The 17,384-nt window shown below is 33.7% G+C and overlaps 5 protein-coding genes across 5 annotated transcripts; 2 read left to right on the top strand and 3 right to left on the bottom strand.

The window, feature by feature from the left end:
* Positions 1–2,718: 2,718 nt before the first annotated feature.
* On the top strand, positions 2,719–4,705 carry LOC114366471 (uncharacterized). Its single transcript, XM_028323348.1, has 2 exons — positions 2,719–3,905; positions 4,050–4,705. The coding sequence occupies exons 1-2, from the start codon at positions 3,117–3,119 to the stop codon at positions 4,458–4,460; spliced, it is 1,200 nt and encodes a 399-aa protein (XP_028179149.1). The 5' UTR covers positions 2,719–3,116; the 3' UTR covers positions 4,461–4,705.
* A 2,416-nt stretch (positions 4,706–7,121) lies between these two features.
* LOC114366441 (uncharacterized) lies at positions 7,122–7,718 on the top strand. The gene is made up of 2 exons (XM_028323310.1): positions 7,122–7,164; positions 7,305–7,718. Exons 1-2 carry the CDS (start codon positions 7,156–7,158, stop codon positions 7,716–7,718), a joined length of 423 nt encoding a protein of 140 aa, XP_028179111.1. The 5' UTR covers positions 7,122–7,155.
* Positions 7,719–7,767: 49 nt separating this feature from the next.
* On the bottom strand, positions 7,768–9,203 carry LOC114366440 (uncharacterized). The gene is made up of 2 exons (XM_028323309.1): positions 8,982–9,203; positions 7,768–8,569 (listed from the first exon to the last, which is right to left on the bottom strand). The coding sequence occupies exon 2, from the start codon at positions 8,557–8,559 to the stop codon at positions 7,768–7,770; it is 792 nt and encodes a 263-aa protein (XP_028179110.1). The 5' UTR covers positions 8,560–8,569; positions 8,982–9,203.
* Positions 9,204–10,734: 1,531 nt separating this feature from the next.
* On the bottom strand, positions 10,735–12,614 carry LOC114366496 (uncharacterized). The gene is made up of 2 exons (XM_028323384.1): positions 11,706–12,614; positions 10,735–11,436 (listed from the first exon to the last, which is right to left on the bottom strand). Exons 1-2 carry the CDS (start codon positions 12,468–12,470, stop codon positions 11,020–11,022), a joined length of 1,182 nt encoding a protein of 393 aa, XP_028179185.1. The 5' UTR covers positions 12,471–12,614; the 3' UTR covers positions 10,735–11,019.
* A 1,941-nt stretch (positions 12,615–14,555) lies between these two features.
* On the bottom strand, positions 14,556–15,862 carry LOC114366439 (uncharacterized). Its single transcript, XM_028323308.1, has 2 exons — positions 15,707–15,862; positions 14,556–15,351 (listed from the first exon to the last, which is right to left on the bottom strand). Exon 2 carries the CDS (start codon positions 15,339–15,341, stop codon positions 14,556–14,558), a length of 786 nt encoding a protein of 261 aa, XP_028179109.1. The 5' UTR covers positions 15,342–15,351; positions 15,707–15,862.
* Positions 15,863–17,384: the final 1,522 nt, after the last annotated feature.

The raw sequence follows: 17,384 nt of genomic DNA, 5'->3' as shown, positions 1-17,384 counted from the left end.
ATTAATCGAGCCACGCGTGCATGCACGCGTGCCCCGACGCTGGTTTTCAGCGGGTGCCTCTTCTCCAACCAACATTTAAATTAAAAAAAATAACACTAAACAAAACATTGACAAAGACATTGACAAAGAGGGCGCCACTAATAAGAAGAAGAATAGAAGTAAGTAAATACTTTTATTATAATATGGCCTAATGATTATTCCTTTACCCAGTCAAATATTTGGCTCCGTTTATTAAACATCTGAAATAAATAACTAACTTAAAATCTATCTACTCACCATCATACACCACCCCGCGAATCAGCTCGTCCGTCTCGAACACAGGATGGCTGACTGTCAGATTCACGTCACTCTCGCGCACGTCTAACGTCACCACCTCATCACTGTCACTCGGAATTCTCGCAAAGGCACAAGCATCACCCACCGTCCGTTCACTAACATCACTCACTGTTGTCACTTCCTCGATGCCAGGTGTCGTGCTGACGTCGTAATCTATGCTCTCTTCTACAGTTGCAATATCTACTCTATCGGTACTGGTGTATTCTTGTAACTTAGGAGGCCCAGGAGACCTCCCTGGGGCAGGATCCCCGCTCGGAAGGCTCAGCGTTGAACTGTAAGGCAGAAGAACCAGTATAGCTACGATGATGATGCTCAGCCGAGATCTCATGGTTCTTAATGGTTTGGGCCTCTTGCGGAACCATTGGTGAGGGTCTAAGGATGTCGTTTCCGCCATCTTAAGTGGACGCGCTTTTAATTCTGGATGCGAGTGACGTGTTCATGGTGGCGGGTACCTGTAACAAAACGCGGTATGTTAAAGCACTGAACATCAAGTAAGTAAAGCATCAGGTTTGGGATTAGGATTAAGTAACAATGGTCACTTTTTTCTTTAAACTCTAAAAATAGAATAAAGGAAGCCCATTTTAGTTCTCATAGGCATTTGGTTAAATAGGACTCGTAAATAGCTTCCAATATTAAGTTCCAAATATCTGTCAATATTTTGTAAAATTGCTATTGATTTTCTGTCTGCGTTCAATATCGATTGCTAAATAGGCTCATTACAGAATGAACTATTGAATAAACGAGTAAGGAATCGTGTAGTCGTAGGTAGAATCTATATTTCTATAGCCAATATATCCACCCCATTGCGTTGATATTCCCTACAAATATATTTTGCCGAAATCCTTCTCTAATCCCGGTCTTGAATAGCAATAACATCAATCAAAAGTGTTTGTACAAACATGTTTTCAAGGGTTCCCTACATTCCCACTTTAGCGGGAATCAACAGCCGCCTAAGGGATTATTTTTGCTGCTATTTGTTAGGAACCACGGTAGTGTATCAATTTCTTAATACAGGGTGACTAGAACTGAATTAATTCCATAACTAATAAACTCTTTAAAGGGTTATTGGACATTACTTTTTCAAGTATTTTATTAACCGGTGTGTGTAATTTATTTCCCAAGTCGTGCGCTGGCAAAAAAGTAGGTATTTTTTTAAAGTTGTAATCTGACTGAATGCTAACTAAAGGAAACACCAAACATTAAAATTTAATACTTGCTTCTTGTAGTTGACCTTACCCATGTGACATGCAATAATAAATGTGACATGCAATAAGTAATTTGAATTTGAAAAAATGCATTACGACGGCATTTGAATTAGAACCTTGTTTCTCATTTTCAAATGGTTTTTCCGTAGTTTTAACTTTTTATGATATTGATAAGGTATACGCATAATAATACTAAAAACATTTACAATAGTAATTCATTTTAGATAAATCATTCGGCCGGAAGACATAGTGTGGGCACTAGTGGGCAGACCTCCCACTAGGTGGACCGACGATCTGGTGAGGGTCGCGGGAAGAGCCTGGATGAAGGCAGCGCAGGACCAGNATTAAATCAATAATGTATTTTTTTTTTTTTTTAGAGCAAGTGGTGGTAGTTTCTCGCTAATGTCTACGAGCAAACTTGTAGTCTCCATACTGTAGACTTTTTTTTTTTTTTTTTTTTTATTTTTTTTTTTTTTGTAAAAGGTTTTAATTTTAAAAATGAATTTAACAATTTACAGAGTTTTTTTTTTTTTTTTTTTTTTTTTTTTTTTTTTTTTTTTTTTTTTTTTTTTTTTTTTTTTTTTTTTTTTTTTTTTTTTTTTTTTTTTTTTTTTTTTTTTTTTAGGTATATTATTGTATTTTTTTTGTTTTTCCTTTTGTTTAACCTGAATATGTAATTTATTTCTTTAGTCGTGTGCTGGCAAAAAGTACCTTGCTGGCTAAAGGTATTTTTTTACAGTCGTAACCTGACTGAATGCTAAAGGAAACACGAAACATTAAAATTTAATGTAGGCACTATTCTTAGTATTAAAATACTTGCTTCTTGTAGTTGACCTTACCCATGTGATATGCAAAAATAAATAATTTGAATTCGATAAACGCATTACTACGGCATTTGAATTAGAACCTTGTTTCTCATTTTCAAATGGTTTTTCCGTAGTTTTAACTTTTTATGATATTGATTAGGTATACGCATAATAAAACTAAAAACATTTACAATAGTAATTTATTTTAGATAAATCATTCGGCCGGAAGACGTAGTGTGGGCATTAGTGGGCAGACCTCCCACTAGGTTGACCGACGATCTGGTGAGGGTCGCGGGAAGAGCCTGGATGAAGGCAGCGCAGGACCAGTCATTATGGAAATCCTTGTGGGAGGCCTTTGTCTAGCAGTGGCGTCATTTGGCTGAAACGAAATCATTGTATTAGCATCTTAAACAAAGTATTTATCAATAGTGGTAAAAAAAACATTCGTGTAATTAAATTGCACGTGTTAATGCATATTCAAACTAAAGTATTCACAGTCATTAGAGGAGTTGCATAAATTATCACATAGATCAGTTTCAAGTTTGAGTATAAATAGTCAGTGCCATTTTTCAGTCATTCAGTTGTCTATGGTGTACCGATGGAATACAACATCGGACAAGAGACACAGAACTTCTCCACTTCGAAGACAAGACCGATTTGTTTCTGTCTACTCGTTGACTGACGTAAATTATTGTACACCAAATCTAGCTATAATCGCTAGAAAGAAGATAATTTTTGAGACCTTGTACAACACTAAAATAAAATCAAAATGTCCAGGGAACGTGACATATTATCTGTTGAAGAATTAAACCTAACCGCACGACACAGCATCAAGAATATAATTGAAAAGGAAGAATTTACTTCATACAGCGTGGATGTCAGAGATCCAACTTCTAGCAAAGGAAATTTATTTGGATTTTTGCAAACGGTCATAATTACGGGAAAAACCAAGGACAACAATAAAAAGGAACTGATGCTATTCCTTAAAAACTTTATACCCGAACAAAAACAGTATTCAGCTCTCGATGTTCCGGAGGCATACCAGAGAGAAGCATTTATGTATAAAGAGTTGTTTAAACTTTTTGAGACAATTGAAGATAAATACGAAATTCCACAAGAAGAGAAACTGAATACTGTTAAGGGATATAGCGAAACGAACGATGAAGTTATAATTTTAGAAGACGTTTCTTTTAAGGATTACAAAACATATGACGGATCCGACGTAATGCCCTTAAAATATGCAGAATTGTCAATTGAACAACTTGCCAAACTACATGCAGTGGCATTTATTATCCAGAAGGAATATCCAACTTATTTTGAAGAAAAGATTAAAACCTTAAATGCGTCGTACATATTTGGTCTTAACCTTGAAATATATTTTAAAAATTGCTGTGACATTGCAAAAGAAGCTTTAGACGAAGATGCAAAATCTAAACTGGAACAGTTTTTCCCAAAACTGATTAAAGTTTACTCTAAATATAAATATGCCACATTAGGTGAAGCTTTTTGTATTGTACATTCAGATTACCGGATAAACAATATAATGGTTAAAGAATTTGTAAGTATAGTCAATAATATTTCATTAGGTACACATTCTCGTAGCTGAAACTATTAATCATAAAAAAATACGTTAAACTACTGCTATATTTAAAATTGTCGAAGTTATGAAACTTATTGACAGTATAGGTATTATTTCTTTCAGGACGGACAAGCCTCTAAAGTGATCCCCATCGATTACCAATTGACACACTTTGGCCATCCTATCACGGACTTATTGCACTTCATTTTCTTAGGAAGTGACCAGGATTTCAGAAAAAATCACATGAATCACTTAAAAGAATTATATTACAGCAGTTTCGAGAAGTTTTTGAAGAGATTCGATATTGTGGCTGAAAATGTCTATTCCAAAAAGAAATTCGAGCAGGATTTCAGTGAAAACATGGACTATGGATTGATGTGTTTCTTGTTTTACTTGCCGTATACTTTTGGAAAGAGAGGTGAAGCCCCAATTTTGGTGAAAGGGCTCGAGGACATTCCGATTGACTTGGATGACAGTTACAAGGACAGATTTCGTGGAATTGTTGATGACCTTATACAGTGGGAATACTTGTAAATTTTGTGCATATTGAAGCAATATTAATTTTTAATTAAAAACTTAGCTTTTCCAGACTTCGCCCCGCGTAAAATTCTAATGAATTTAAAGCTTGTGTACAGATAACCGCACAGCAAGGATAATAAAAACTTTACAATATCATGCGTTTTAATTAAGTGGTAATTTTTTATCCCACAACACAGGGAATCCTAGTGTGGGAACCAATGTCTTACTTTACTGCTAACATGGAAACTTTTGAAATAAATAAATTTATTATTTATTTATTTACAATCTCATCTGGTATGGTATATCATAATCTGGTGTTACTATTATGGATCCTATAGTACAACACCTTCAAACACAATCCGTTCAGTAGCTTTTCCTTGAAGGGGTAACAATTAAGCGCTTCTGAATTTGTAAAAATAAAGTGTATTAAATAAGTACAGTCTCTGTTTATTTGATACGGTTTACTGACATTAGACCTACTACTTATCATGAAAATCATTGTTGTGTAGGTGACGGTGTTCGTTCGTTCGTTCGTTTCAGCCAAATGACGTCCAGCAGTGTGTAGGTGTAATTGATGCTAAATTGCTGTTGTAAGGTACTGATTATAATAATATCTAGAACTTCGCCTGCGTGAATTTCTGGTCTGTCACAGAAATACTCATCCTCAGTTGTTCATAAGGTTATAATCATCACTACCATCATCATCATTTCAACCAAAGGACGTCCACTGTTGAGCATAGTCCTCCTCCAATGATTTCCACATCACCCGGCCGGTCGCGGTCTGCATCCAGCGCCTTTCTGCTACCTTTATGAGGTCGTCGGGTCAAGGTATTAATATTAGTAGGATTTCATGTTATGTAAAGTTAAAATATTTAGGTGCTTTGTTTGGCTTGTGAGCTACACTTTATAAAATTTTCCAAAACAAATGCCAGAAGAAACTAAACGCTCTCCGCGTGTCGATCGGCCAATTTTAAAATTCGCTTACGTTGTTACGTTGCTTGCTAAAAAGGCACAGAAGAACTTCGCAACATAGTGATGTGACGTCTATTTACTTTTTGCTATCGATACATTAATTACGTTGAAAAATACGGGACTTATCCTACACTACATTTCCCACCACTGCAACTCTTGTATGGTCAGAATCTACAGCTTGATCTCCAATTAAACCCAACCAGTGATGGTTGAGTAGTCCCAGGGGTTAATTTATGATAATTAGGTTAGTCAATAGGATTTTTTCACCCACAAGATGGACCGACGACCTTATAGAGGTAGCTAGAAGGCGCTGGATGTAGGCTAAAAAATGATGATGAATGATGATTACAGTTTTATCAATAAATAATATCTAAATATCTAAGTGTAATGTTTAAAAAAAATTCTTGAGACTTATTTTTACACACGCTAACGAAAGTAGAAATCGCATTTAGCACAAACAAAATGATAAAGCTTCTTCATCATGATAATTCAATATGAGGAAACAACAAAGGCGTAGTTTAATATGAACTCTTCTCTTCGACAAACTAAACACTTTGGCATCTTGTAAGGGCGATTTCAATGGCAATAAAATGTTAATTAGATATAAACTATTCACTATGATTTGTGAATGTAATTTTTATATAAATAAAGTTGCCTTCAATTTTCGAGATAGCAAGCGTAAATGTTACACGCCAATAGAATTATGTCGTTATGGTTTTCTGTAAGGGGTATACATACGTATGCCTAGATTTTAACATGTTTTTCATAAAAAAACTATCAAGAAAAATGTGCACGTGTATTTTCAAAAAGAAGCTACGGTTGCAACTTGCATAGTTTTCAAGATATTTAAATTAAATGCCACTGATTCGGATGAAAAATAAGAAAATCGACAAAAATTCACCAAATCAAGTCCTCTTTACAACCAAAAGTTGTCGAAACCCTTAGGCTGGGTTGCACCTTACTTTAAATTTAACAAAAGTCTGTCAAATACCATACAAATACACGTTATAGCTAAAGTTACTGTTTAAGTTAGATGGTGTAACTCAGCTTTAATCTTCTAAAATAACTCATCAGACTCTCTAGAAATAGTTATCTATCGATATATCTTTTTCCCAACCCTCTGGAATAGCTTGCGTGTTTTTTTCCGTCCAACACACGGTTAGTCTCAAAGGACTGAGGCTATTTACAGTAAAGCGGCTAGATTGCTGCTGGAACGGCGCTCCATGATGGAAGCGCCTCAATTGCTATTATACCTACTGAGATAACAAATTCTTTCCTTTTATTGCTGGAGAAAATGACCAGAGATTCACTTTATCTTCATTATAAGTGCTAATTGCCACTTCTATTCATGCCACTCCAAATGTGGAGTTAAATAATGACTCAACTATTTTGTATGTTATCTGTAATAAACTAAGTATAAGAAGCATGTTTTCAAAATAAATAAAAATTGTGTCTGGTTTGCGGTCACACTTAGGTATACCTATCCTAATTTATCGTATCAAATATCCAAACTCACAATCAAAAGAATTACATAGCAATTTTGTATAATGCAGTGTTAGGGATTTATCTTAAAATAAATACTACTAATTAGACCTAAAAAACAAGATAACGAAAGATGCATGTAACATATTTGTTTACTTTGTGTATAATCATTTTATTCCTTTAAATAGAACTTGAAAAAGAATCTTGACACATTACTCAACAGTTTTTAGTAAAGTTTAATTGAACATCTGTAATAATGCAAGAGGTAGAAAAACATAACGATGAGAATCTTAAGAAATCTGACAATGTCTTAGTAAACATAGACAATATTGATACGTTGTAAATGTCCAATTATCTAATAATACTTGTACTACATCCAAAAATATTATTGTTTTTTGTTTTCAGGACGGAAAAATAGCAGATATGGTTCCATTGGACTACCAGATTATAAATCACGGTTCGCCATTGATCGACCTGTTATATTTTTGTTTCGGTGCAACCGACAGGGAATTTCGGAAAAAGTATTTAGAACATTTGAAAGATTTGTACTTCAGTACTATGGAGCAATTTTTGAAATATTTTGAAATGGATATTCAAAAATATTATCCAAGGGAAGAATTTGAAGACCTCTTTAAGAAAAGACTAGATTTCGGCCTGTTTACCTGCGTCTGGTATTTGCAGTTCAATCTAGCTGAAGACGATGAGATAGTGATGTATCAAAGATGCAATTTTCCGAAGTCAGTTTTGGAAATAAGAATAAAAGAGTTCAAGTCAGACTACAAGAAGTGGTTGAAGAATTTATTGAATGGGTACATATAAATATNCTGGTTTACCCTATTTGTTTTCAATTTTTTTTGCGTCTAATAAATTATCTTTGCTGGAAAAGACCACTTACGTCAAATTTCGCCATAACGTTGCTATGTCGGTAGTCGCCATGCACCAAAGTCCATGTATCCGCTGGATCCTGTGTATACTTCGCATATTTATCATAAGAACTTGCCAAAAACTTCTCTAACTTGTCCTTCAACTCTGGCTGCAGACAATTTATACTGATGCGGCTAAAATTCTTCGTAAAATCATTAAAATCTTTCTGGCCATAGAAGAAAGGCTGCTTCATCTTCTTCACTCTCTCTTGAAAGAACTTAGGGCGCTTCTCCTTTAATATAAAAGCAAAGCTATGGTACTTTGCGAGCTGTTGTATTGCCATCTCTGCAAACTTCAGCGGTAGCACTTCCATTCTCGGATACATGGCAAAACCCTGTAATGCCAAATTCTCCATAATTATTATTTGGTCATCGGTACTGTTGTAGCTTTTGGCAATTTTAAATCTTTCTTCTTGAGGTAGAGAATATTCATCTTGTACCTCATAAGCAATGTCACGGAACTCAGTATACATGTACGTTTCGTTTGCATAGGCTCGAGGCATTGAGTATATGTTTACATCGCCATCTTGGATCATTGTTTTCGTAAACAAATTGAGCTCTTTACTAGTGCCATCAGGGGTTTCTCCCTTTATGTTTATTTCTCGAAGTACGCCGAGGTAACTGCCATCTGCTTCGATTTCCCTCATGTCTATGGAATAAGTTGTAAAGTTTTCTTTTTGTATGATGTTTTCTATGGGTTTTTGAAGTTTTGGCGGGAGAACTTGCACGCTCGGCATGTTTATTTATCTGTATAGAATATTATGAGGAAATTAATATTGCGCAATCGGTGAAATATTTTATGTAGATATTATTATAAATACCAATATTAGGTTAATTTTTTATAATTAATTAATAAAAAATTAAGCAGATAACTAAATCTATAAAAATATAATTTCAAAAGTTTATGCAATTGATTTTAATTATAAATTACGAATTGTACAGTCGAAAGCATATCAGATACTAAATCTTCAATGAAAAATAGCATCTATTGCCAACTGCATAAGATGTCGCAATATTTATCTTGATAGATAATGCTGTCGTCTGCACCCAATTTACAAGTAAAAAGTTTACTATGTCACAGTCACTGTCAGTAATTTACTTTTTATAAACATCAACATAACCTCAATTTACAGTAAAATACAAAAATTAAAATACTTACGTTTATACACGATTTTTTCTTTATTTCACTTTCTAATACGTTCCTATCTCACTACGTTTTGGTACACAATAATCTAACAAGATAAGGTAGGTCGTTTTTACACTCGATGTTGCAAGAACGGGTGTGTTCATGGTCGTGGCCACTTTTGATATTTTTGCTACGCTCGCTGCGTCTCTGATTTTTATACATTTATTAGTAGTATTGTAGGTAGCAAAATAAATATGACAGAAATTAAATTAGTAGCAAATCGATAGCTTTTTATTCAAAAGCTACAATACTATCGATAGTATCGATACTATCGACAGTTTATTCNAGTATCGATACTATCGACAATTTATTATTTACGAGCAACAATACCATCGATAGTATCGATGTCGATATTGCACATATTCAATAGTACTGACTCGTTTTGAGCTATCGATAGTATCGATAGTATCGACAGAATCGATAGTCGACTATCGATCGGCAACACTAATATCTATAGAATACGCTGAGAAGCAATCAAACTGTTAGCTAAATTCGACGCTCTAGGCTTTGTAATATTAGAGGCCGGTAGATCTATTCTCATAAATAAAACACTGGATACTCATCTTTCACATTATATTGCCTTATTTTAGATACAATTCATCACTTAGCACAAAAGCGCGCGGAGTCATCTCCGCGCGTCCCTCTATTCTGACGTTTGATGCTAGCGTGTGACATTGACGTATTGTCAATGTCACTATGACAGCATCTCATTGGCCACAACGATACCGTTATTTTAACGTTTTAGATTTTTCATAATTAACAGTAAGAAAAACAGCCTAGATACTACGAAGAAAACATAAAGCCCTTAGGATTCCCGTTGAAATTCGATGATGAATATAATACGTATATGAATAATATGGGTCAATCGGCTCTTGAATATTTGGAGGGCAACAATAGAAGTACCTAGATTGAAAGAATTTATTAAATTTATGTCAGTAAAGGCCCGTGAGTATGTACGGGATCGAAAATCAACATTGTGCTTGAGTCACAGAGACTACAGTGCTACAGGCCTAACAACATTTTAATTAAAATTACTGTAAGTTTATTTTATTAGGATGTTAGGTAAATGGGTATATGAGCCGACACTAGCCCATGTTAACATGGGCATATAAATGGTATGGTGAAGTCAGAAAATTGATATCTTCATTTTAATTATTTTAATTTTCATACAAATCGGATTTTATAAAAAATATTTTGTCATACTCATATACCCATTTACCTAACACCCTGTATAGTTCTTAGTGAATATAAGAATTAAATTAGGAAGTTTTTAAAACCCTTACCATTAATTAAAACTTACATGCCTCTGGAACGCTATCAAAATGACATTTCCATAATAAACATGATTTTAAACATAATGAGAATAATAAGTGACTGGTGGACTATTTAAATAAAATAAAGGATGAATCAATGACAATATAATAACAATAATTGCTTTTTGTTTTCAGGAAGTCAGTTTTAACAAAAAGAATAAAAGAGTACAAGTCAGACTACAAGAATTGGTTGAAGAATTTATTGAATGGGGTTGGGGGTACATATAAATAAAATATAGTATTCTTAGTTTTATTCCATAAACCATATATTTGGAATTTAACAATAATAGTTTTGTAATTATGGATGTCATACAAATAAACTTATTACCTACAACATAAATAATTTATTTATACAATGAGGTAAGATGGTTATTAATTTTGTAATTAATTTATTAGAATTAAATTTTGTATATTACCTATTTATTTTGAAGTCATAAATTTTTTTGTCAACTTAGGTACACTCGAATATTTTCTTACTATGGTACCAACTATTAAGGAGTAATATTAAGTGATATTGCAAAAAATATTAAGGACTGGGGCTTTATAAGTATTTTTTATATTAGGCGGAACACAATAATTTTCATGTTAAGATTAGTAATACGTACATTAACTTAAATTAGATTTGTACTTTTACGAGTATGAAAGATAAAATAAATAGAAAAAAACATGCAATAATAGGTACTTTTTCTACCGTTGCGTTATTTGATGTAGCCCCACTGCACGTAGTCGTCCACAACACCTCTGACCCTCTTCTTGATCAGGTCACTCAGCTGGAAGTCACAGGTGCTCAAATCGATCTTAGTGACGTCAGGAATCTCCCCTGTGTTAGCGAGTATCACTGGCAGCAACCAAAGGGCAACCATCAAGCCATAATCGAGCCTCTCCTTGAAAAGCCTCTCGAATTCTTTTCTAGGATAGTGTTTTTCAATATCAATCCCAAAATAGCTCAAGAACTTCGCCATGGTGTTGTGGTACACATCTTTGAGGTGCTCCAAGTGGTTCCTTCGGAAGTCCTGGTCGGTGCCAGCTATTATGAAGTAGATAAAGTCGATTATCGAGCAGCCGTAGAACGCGTGCTGGTAGTCGAGGAGAATCACTTCATACGCTTCACCATTCTGAAAAAATATATTATTTATTAAGATTACCTACATTTATTTTTCCATTACAAAAAGGGTCTTAATTTATTCAGTCTCCAGACTTGTATCTGCGCTTGAATTTGAATCGACTAATCGAGTACTACATAAAGGTAAGAAGGGATCTATAATACTTAAATTAAAACATTTCGATGCTTAAGTTAGGTGCTATTATTACAATTGTTTAAATTATCACAGACTTGATTAATATAATTAGGGTAAACCGTATAGCTATTGCCCACTTANCTTACGTCAAATTTCGCCATAACGTTGCTATGTCGGTAGTCGCCATGCACCAAAGTCCATGTATCCGCTGGATCCTGTGTATACTTCGCATATTTATCATAAGAACTTGCCAAAAACTTCTCTAACTTGTCCTTCAACTCTGGCTGCAGACAATTTATACTGATGCGGCTAAAATTCTTCGTAAAATCGTTAAAATCTTTCTGGCCATAGAAGAAAGGCTGCTTCATCTTCTTCACTCTCTCTTCAAAGAATTTAGGGCGCTTCTCCTTTAATATAAAAGCAAAGCTATGGTACTTTGCGAGCTGTTGTATTGCCATCTCTGCAAACTTCAGCGGTAGCACTTCCATTCTCGGATACATGGCAAAACCCTGTAATGCCAAATTCTCCATAATTATTATTTGGTCATCGGTACTGTTGTAGCTTTTGGCAATTTTAAATCTTTCTTCTTGAGGTAGAGAATATTCATCCTGTACCTCATAAGCAATGTCACGGAACTCAGTATACATGTACGTTTCGTTTTTATAGGCGTAAGGCATTGAGTATATGTTTACATCGCCATCTTGGATCATTGTTTTCGTAAACAAATTGAGCTCTTTACTAGGGCCATCAGGGGTTTCTCCCTTTATGTTAATTTCCCGAAGTACACCCAGATAACTGCCATCTGCTTCGATTTCCCTCACGTCTATGGAATAAGTTGTAAAGTTTTCTTTTTGTATGATGTTTTCTATGGGTTTTTGAAGTTTTGGCGGGAGAACTTGCACGCTCGGCATGTTTATTTATCTGTATAGAATATTATGAGGAAATTAATATTGCGCAATCGGTGAAATATTTTATGTAGATATTATTGTAAATACCAATATTAGGTAATTTTTTTTAAATTAATTAATAAAAAATTAAGCAGATAACTAAATCTATAAAAATATAATTTCAAAAGTATAAGCAATTGATTTTAATTCTAAATTACGAATTGTACAGTCGAAAACATATCAGCTACTAAATCTTCAATGAAAAATAGCATCTATTGCCAACTGCATNTTACACTCGCCCCAACCGCGTCTCCGCATTCCATCGAATCCTATAAAAATGTGGTTTTTGGACATAGCGATACTTATTTTTCACAATTTTTATTTTTTAAAATTACTGGTCGATAGGTTACTTTATTTTGATGAATAAATGTTATTAAAAGTTTTTTTCTAAAACTGATAGTTTAGCTGGAAAAAATATTTTCCATCCCAATAGTACGCCGGCTGCGCTCGATTCGGATATAGTGACGTCACGCGGCCCTGCGCACAGTGTTTTAGAAACCCTCAAAATCGGATATGATTAAGTTAATGCCATGAGTCGATAGCGTGTTATGTTTCAATCACAAGAGTGAAACTCACGTGTGCTCATTTTACTTGGTTTTTGAGAAAAAAATTGTGAGTTGGCCGTTTTTAAAATTCCTAAAAATGAAAAAAAATTTTTTTTAATAATTATGAGGGTTTGTAAACTTATGATAAAGCTGATTCGATTGATCATTAAAAGACGCATGTATTGTACTTTATTTCATTTCTACAAGTCAAGTAGTTCCAGAGATTTTAATTATTTTTCATTATTTAGACTTTTTTTTTCTTCCATCCTAAATGGAATCCGCAATTTTATTTCATACTGAACAATACTTTGGTATAGCCTCTATATAGAAATGTTTTTATCTTTCGTGGATCGTGTCTTGTACCAGAGATATATGAATTTCTTTTTTTTTATTTTCGCCTATACCATTTTTTATAGCAATATTTCATCGACGCATTGGAATAATATGATAAGGCGTTTTAAAGAATAATTACAAGGGGACTTCGTCGTCAAAAATATGTGTCTCCCGTGCCAAATACATTGTGTCGTTTATATTATTATGGACATTTCATTTACTCTGTACTGTGTTCGGTATCTCCAGTATCTTCGGTGTCTTGGTGTTCGTGTTGGCAAGGTTGAAGTAATGAAAGTACTGCTTTAGAGAAAGGTATTCTTTTCAATTTAATTTGCTAAATGGGTTTTAGCAATCGCCCTACGAGTGTGGACCCCTTCCCGTGCCACACACAACCCTTCATCGGAGTATAGTTAACGTCAGATTATATTTCAATGCGTAGATGAAACATTGCTATAAAAAATTGTATAGGCGAAAATAAAAAAAATAAAAATTCATACATCTCTGGTACAAGACACGATTTACAAAAGATAAAAATATTTCTACATAGAGGCTATACCAAAGTATTGTTCAGTATGAAATAAAATTGCGGATTCCATTTAGGATGGAAGAAAAAAAATAAAGTCTAAATAATGAAAAATAAATTCAAATTCAAATTCAAATTCAAATTATTTATTTGCTCAAAAAATAGGGTAAATACATAAGTGGTGTTGGAATTTTATTAAAAGTGCATTCCTATTTGGCTAATGTCAGTTAGCATGCAAATTACAATTGATCATAAAATAATGTCGATTGATTACATAATATTATATTTATATTGATTCAAATAAAATTCATTAGCATATTTTTTCAGTCAAAAACTCAGTTATCGAATAATAGCATTTGTCAATTAAATATTCCTTAAGCTTTAATTTAAATATGTTAAAGTCATTTATGTCTCGTATGGATTCCGGTACTTTATTATAGATACGAGGAGCATTTCCAAAGAAACTCTTATTAAATAAAGTAGTTTTAGCTTCGATGGCACACAGTTTGTTTTTGTGACGTTCACGGGTCCTGAACTCAAATTTATCAATATTATTTTTTATAAATATACAACACTCCAGAATGTATAGACAAGGTAAGTTCAAGATTTTTTTATTTATGAAATAAGGCTTACATGAGACATCTGACTTTAGACTATACATAGNCTTACGTCAAATTTCGCCATAACGTTGCTATGTCGGTAGTCGCCATGCACCAAAGTCCATGTATCCGCTGGATCCTGTGTATACTTCGCATATTTATCATAAGAACTTGCCAAAAACTTCTCTAACTTGTCCTTCAACTCTGGCTGCAGACAATTTATACTGATGCGGCTAAAATTCTTCGTAAAATCGTTAAAATCTTTCTGGCCATAGAAGAAAGGCTGCTTCATCTTCTTCACTCTCTCTTCAAAGAATTTAGGGCGCTTCTCCTTTAATATAAAAGCAAAGCTATGGTACTTTGCGAGCTGTTGTATTGCCATCTCTGCAAACTTCAGCGGTAGCACTTCCATTCTCGGATACATGGCAAAACCCTGTAATGCCAAATTCTCCATAATTATTATTTGGTCATCGGTACTGTTGTAGCTTTTGGCAATTTTAAATCTTTCTTCTTGAGGTAGAGAATATTCATCCTGTACCTCATAAGCAATGTCACGGAACTCAGTATACATGTACGTTTCGTTTTTATAGGCGTAAGGCATTGAGTATATGTTTACATCGCCATCTTGGATCATTGTTTTCGTAAATAAATTGAGCTCTTTACTAGTGCCATCAGGGGTTTCTCCCTTTATGTTTATTTCTCGAAGTACGCCCAGGTAACTGCCATCTGCTTCGATTTCCCTTACGTCTATGGAATAAGTTGTAAAGTTTTCTTTTTGTATGATGTTTTCTATGGGTTTTTGAAGTTTTGGCGGGAGAACTTGCACGCTCGGCATGTTTATTTATCTGTATAGAATATCATGAGGAAATTAATGTTGCGCAATCGGTGAAATAAATATTATTATAAATACCAATAGATTAAATTTTTTAAATTTATTAATAAAAAATTAAGCAGATAACTAAATCTATAAAATAGCTTTTGAAAAGTTTATTTAATTGATTTTAATTTTAAATTACGAATAGTACAGTCGAAAGCCAACTGCATAAGATGTCGCAATATTTATCTTGTTAATGCTGTCGTCTGCACCCAATTTACAAGTAAAAAGTTTACTATGTCACAGTCAGTATCAGTGATTTACTTTTTATAAAACATCAACATAACCTCAATTTTACAGTAAAATACAAAAATTAAAATACTTACGTTTATACACGATTTTTTTCTTTATTTCACTTTCTAATACGATATCTCACTACGTTTCGGCACACAATAATCTAACAAGATAAGGTAGGACGTTTTTACACTCGATGTTGCAAGAACGGGTGTGTTCATGGTCGTGGCCACTTTTGATATTTTTGCTACGCTCGCTGCGTCTCTGATTTTTATTAGTAGTATTGTAAGTAGTAAAATAAAGATGACGGAAATAAATTATAAATCCACTAAATGGAATGACATTTGCGGTTATCATTTTAGTTGACGTTGCATAGATGGCGCTCTTTTCCAATGAAAACAAATGAAGGTTTTTAACAATAATGACTATGAAAAACTGTTTTGTTCCATAAATTATGAATGAAAAGTATTCTGTATTTAAACTTAATCAGATAAAAGATAACAAATATACAATTTTCAATAGAAATTGTGTCATCATTGCCACTGCACGTGTCATCCGAATTGTATTTGGTCTAAAAGCGAGTGACCCACATTTAGTTCATAGACCTGTGGGTAAACACCACACAAATTACGTGAGGCGTCCTGAGTGGAATACAAACTAATTGATTTGTTTTGTAGTGTTACTAAACTAAGTTCCTAATGACACTAATTTAGAAATTATTCTAATAGACTAGAAAAAAATTAATCTGGCCACACCATTAAAATTACAATTCATTTATAGGCATAATAATCTATCTATGAAGTAGTTAGAAGTTTTATGATCTTAAATGTCATAGCACAACGTATTAGTAAAAAATTATCAAGTCTGTCTAGGCAAAATATTTATTTTAATATACCTACTTACTTCGATATTCGAATAATTTATTTTCACATTAAAAAAAAACACTGTGTTATTATCATTTAAGGAAATTTCAATTTAAAAATTGTGAGTACCTATACGAGTACATACACTGAAATATTATTATGTTTAAGTTCTTTAGTAAGTACCTAAGTAATTAGGTCGGGCCAAATGAAATAGGTAATGGATACTATTAATTAATTGAAAGATCTCAACATTAGTAAACAAACGTAGGTAAACCAAATTTTAGGTAAGTTATGCCATTAAAAGNAATCAGAAGAACATAGGAGGAGTTCGAAATTAAGGTTCGACTTCCCTCCATTGCAAAGCGGATGACAGGTGACAAACAAAGGTTTAAAACCTTTAAGAAAAGATTATGCACCACGGACAATAAATTAAATTAAGGGGGCCTATCTTATGAGCAATTAGCAACTACCTGCCAATAATATTTTTCACAAAATCGCTTAAAAGCACGGAAATTTTTCCTTGTCGCGACAAGATCGGTGTAATAAATTGCGGAAACAGATGTATGTTGTATTGAATTAAGCATGCACTCCTCCTATGTTCTTCTGATTAATTTCGTTGCGGGTCCAATGACAGTTTAACTTTCCCCCGGGACAAACTTGGCCTTCATTGGTTGGGTTTTTGTGGCGGTCAAGCTGTAGATCCTGGCTACACAGGAGTTGCAGTGGTGGGAACGAGAGGTGGGAATAGTCCCGTAAGTTATGCCATTAAACAAGTAAAAAATCGTTTTACAGTCTGTAGGCATCTTGAAGGATTTATTAACTTAACAGTTAATACCCAAATTAAGTTTGGTGACTATTAAAGTTTTCGTTTATAAAGGTATTATTATTCATCAACTTTGAGAACCAC

Source organism: Ostrinia furnacalis, unplaced genomic scaffold (assembly GCF_004193835.3).
Source record: "Ostrinia furnacalis isolate ACB-3 unplaced genomic scaffold, ASM419383v2 OfSCF0635, whole genome shotgun sequence".
Classification (NCBI taxonomy): Eukaryota; Metazoa; Arthropoda; class Insecta; order Lepidoptera; family Crambidae; genus Ostrinia; species Ostrinia furnacalis.
The sequence above is the reverse complement of the archived record's forward strand: the minus strand, read 5'-3'. Positions and strand labels throughout refer to the sequence as shown.

What these genes read in the sequence shown, in the direction of transcription:
- LOC114366471 (XM_028323348.1), top strand. Translation starts at nt 3,117, where the DNA reads ATGTCCAGGGAACGTGACATATTATCTGTTGAAGAATTAAACCTAACC. An exon ending in ATATAATGGTTAAAGAATTT is followed by an intron (nt 3,906 to 4,049) that starts GTAAGTATAGTC and finishes TATTTCTTTCAG; the next exon opens with GACGGACAAGCCTCTAAAGT.
- LOC114366440 (XM_028323309.1), bottom strand. Translation starts at nt 8,559, where the DNA reads ATGCCGAGCGTGCAAGTTCTCCCGCCAAAACTTCAAAAACCCATAGAA.
- LOC114366496 (XM_028323384.1), bottom strand. Translation starts at nt 12,470, where the DNA reads ATGCCGAGCGTGCAAGTTCTCCCGCCAAAACTTCAAAAACCCATAGAA.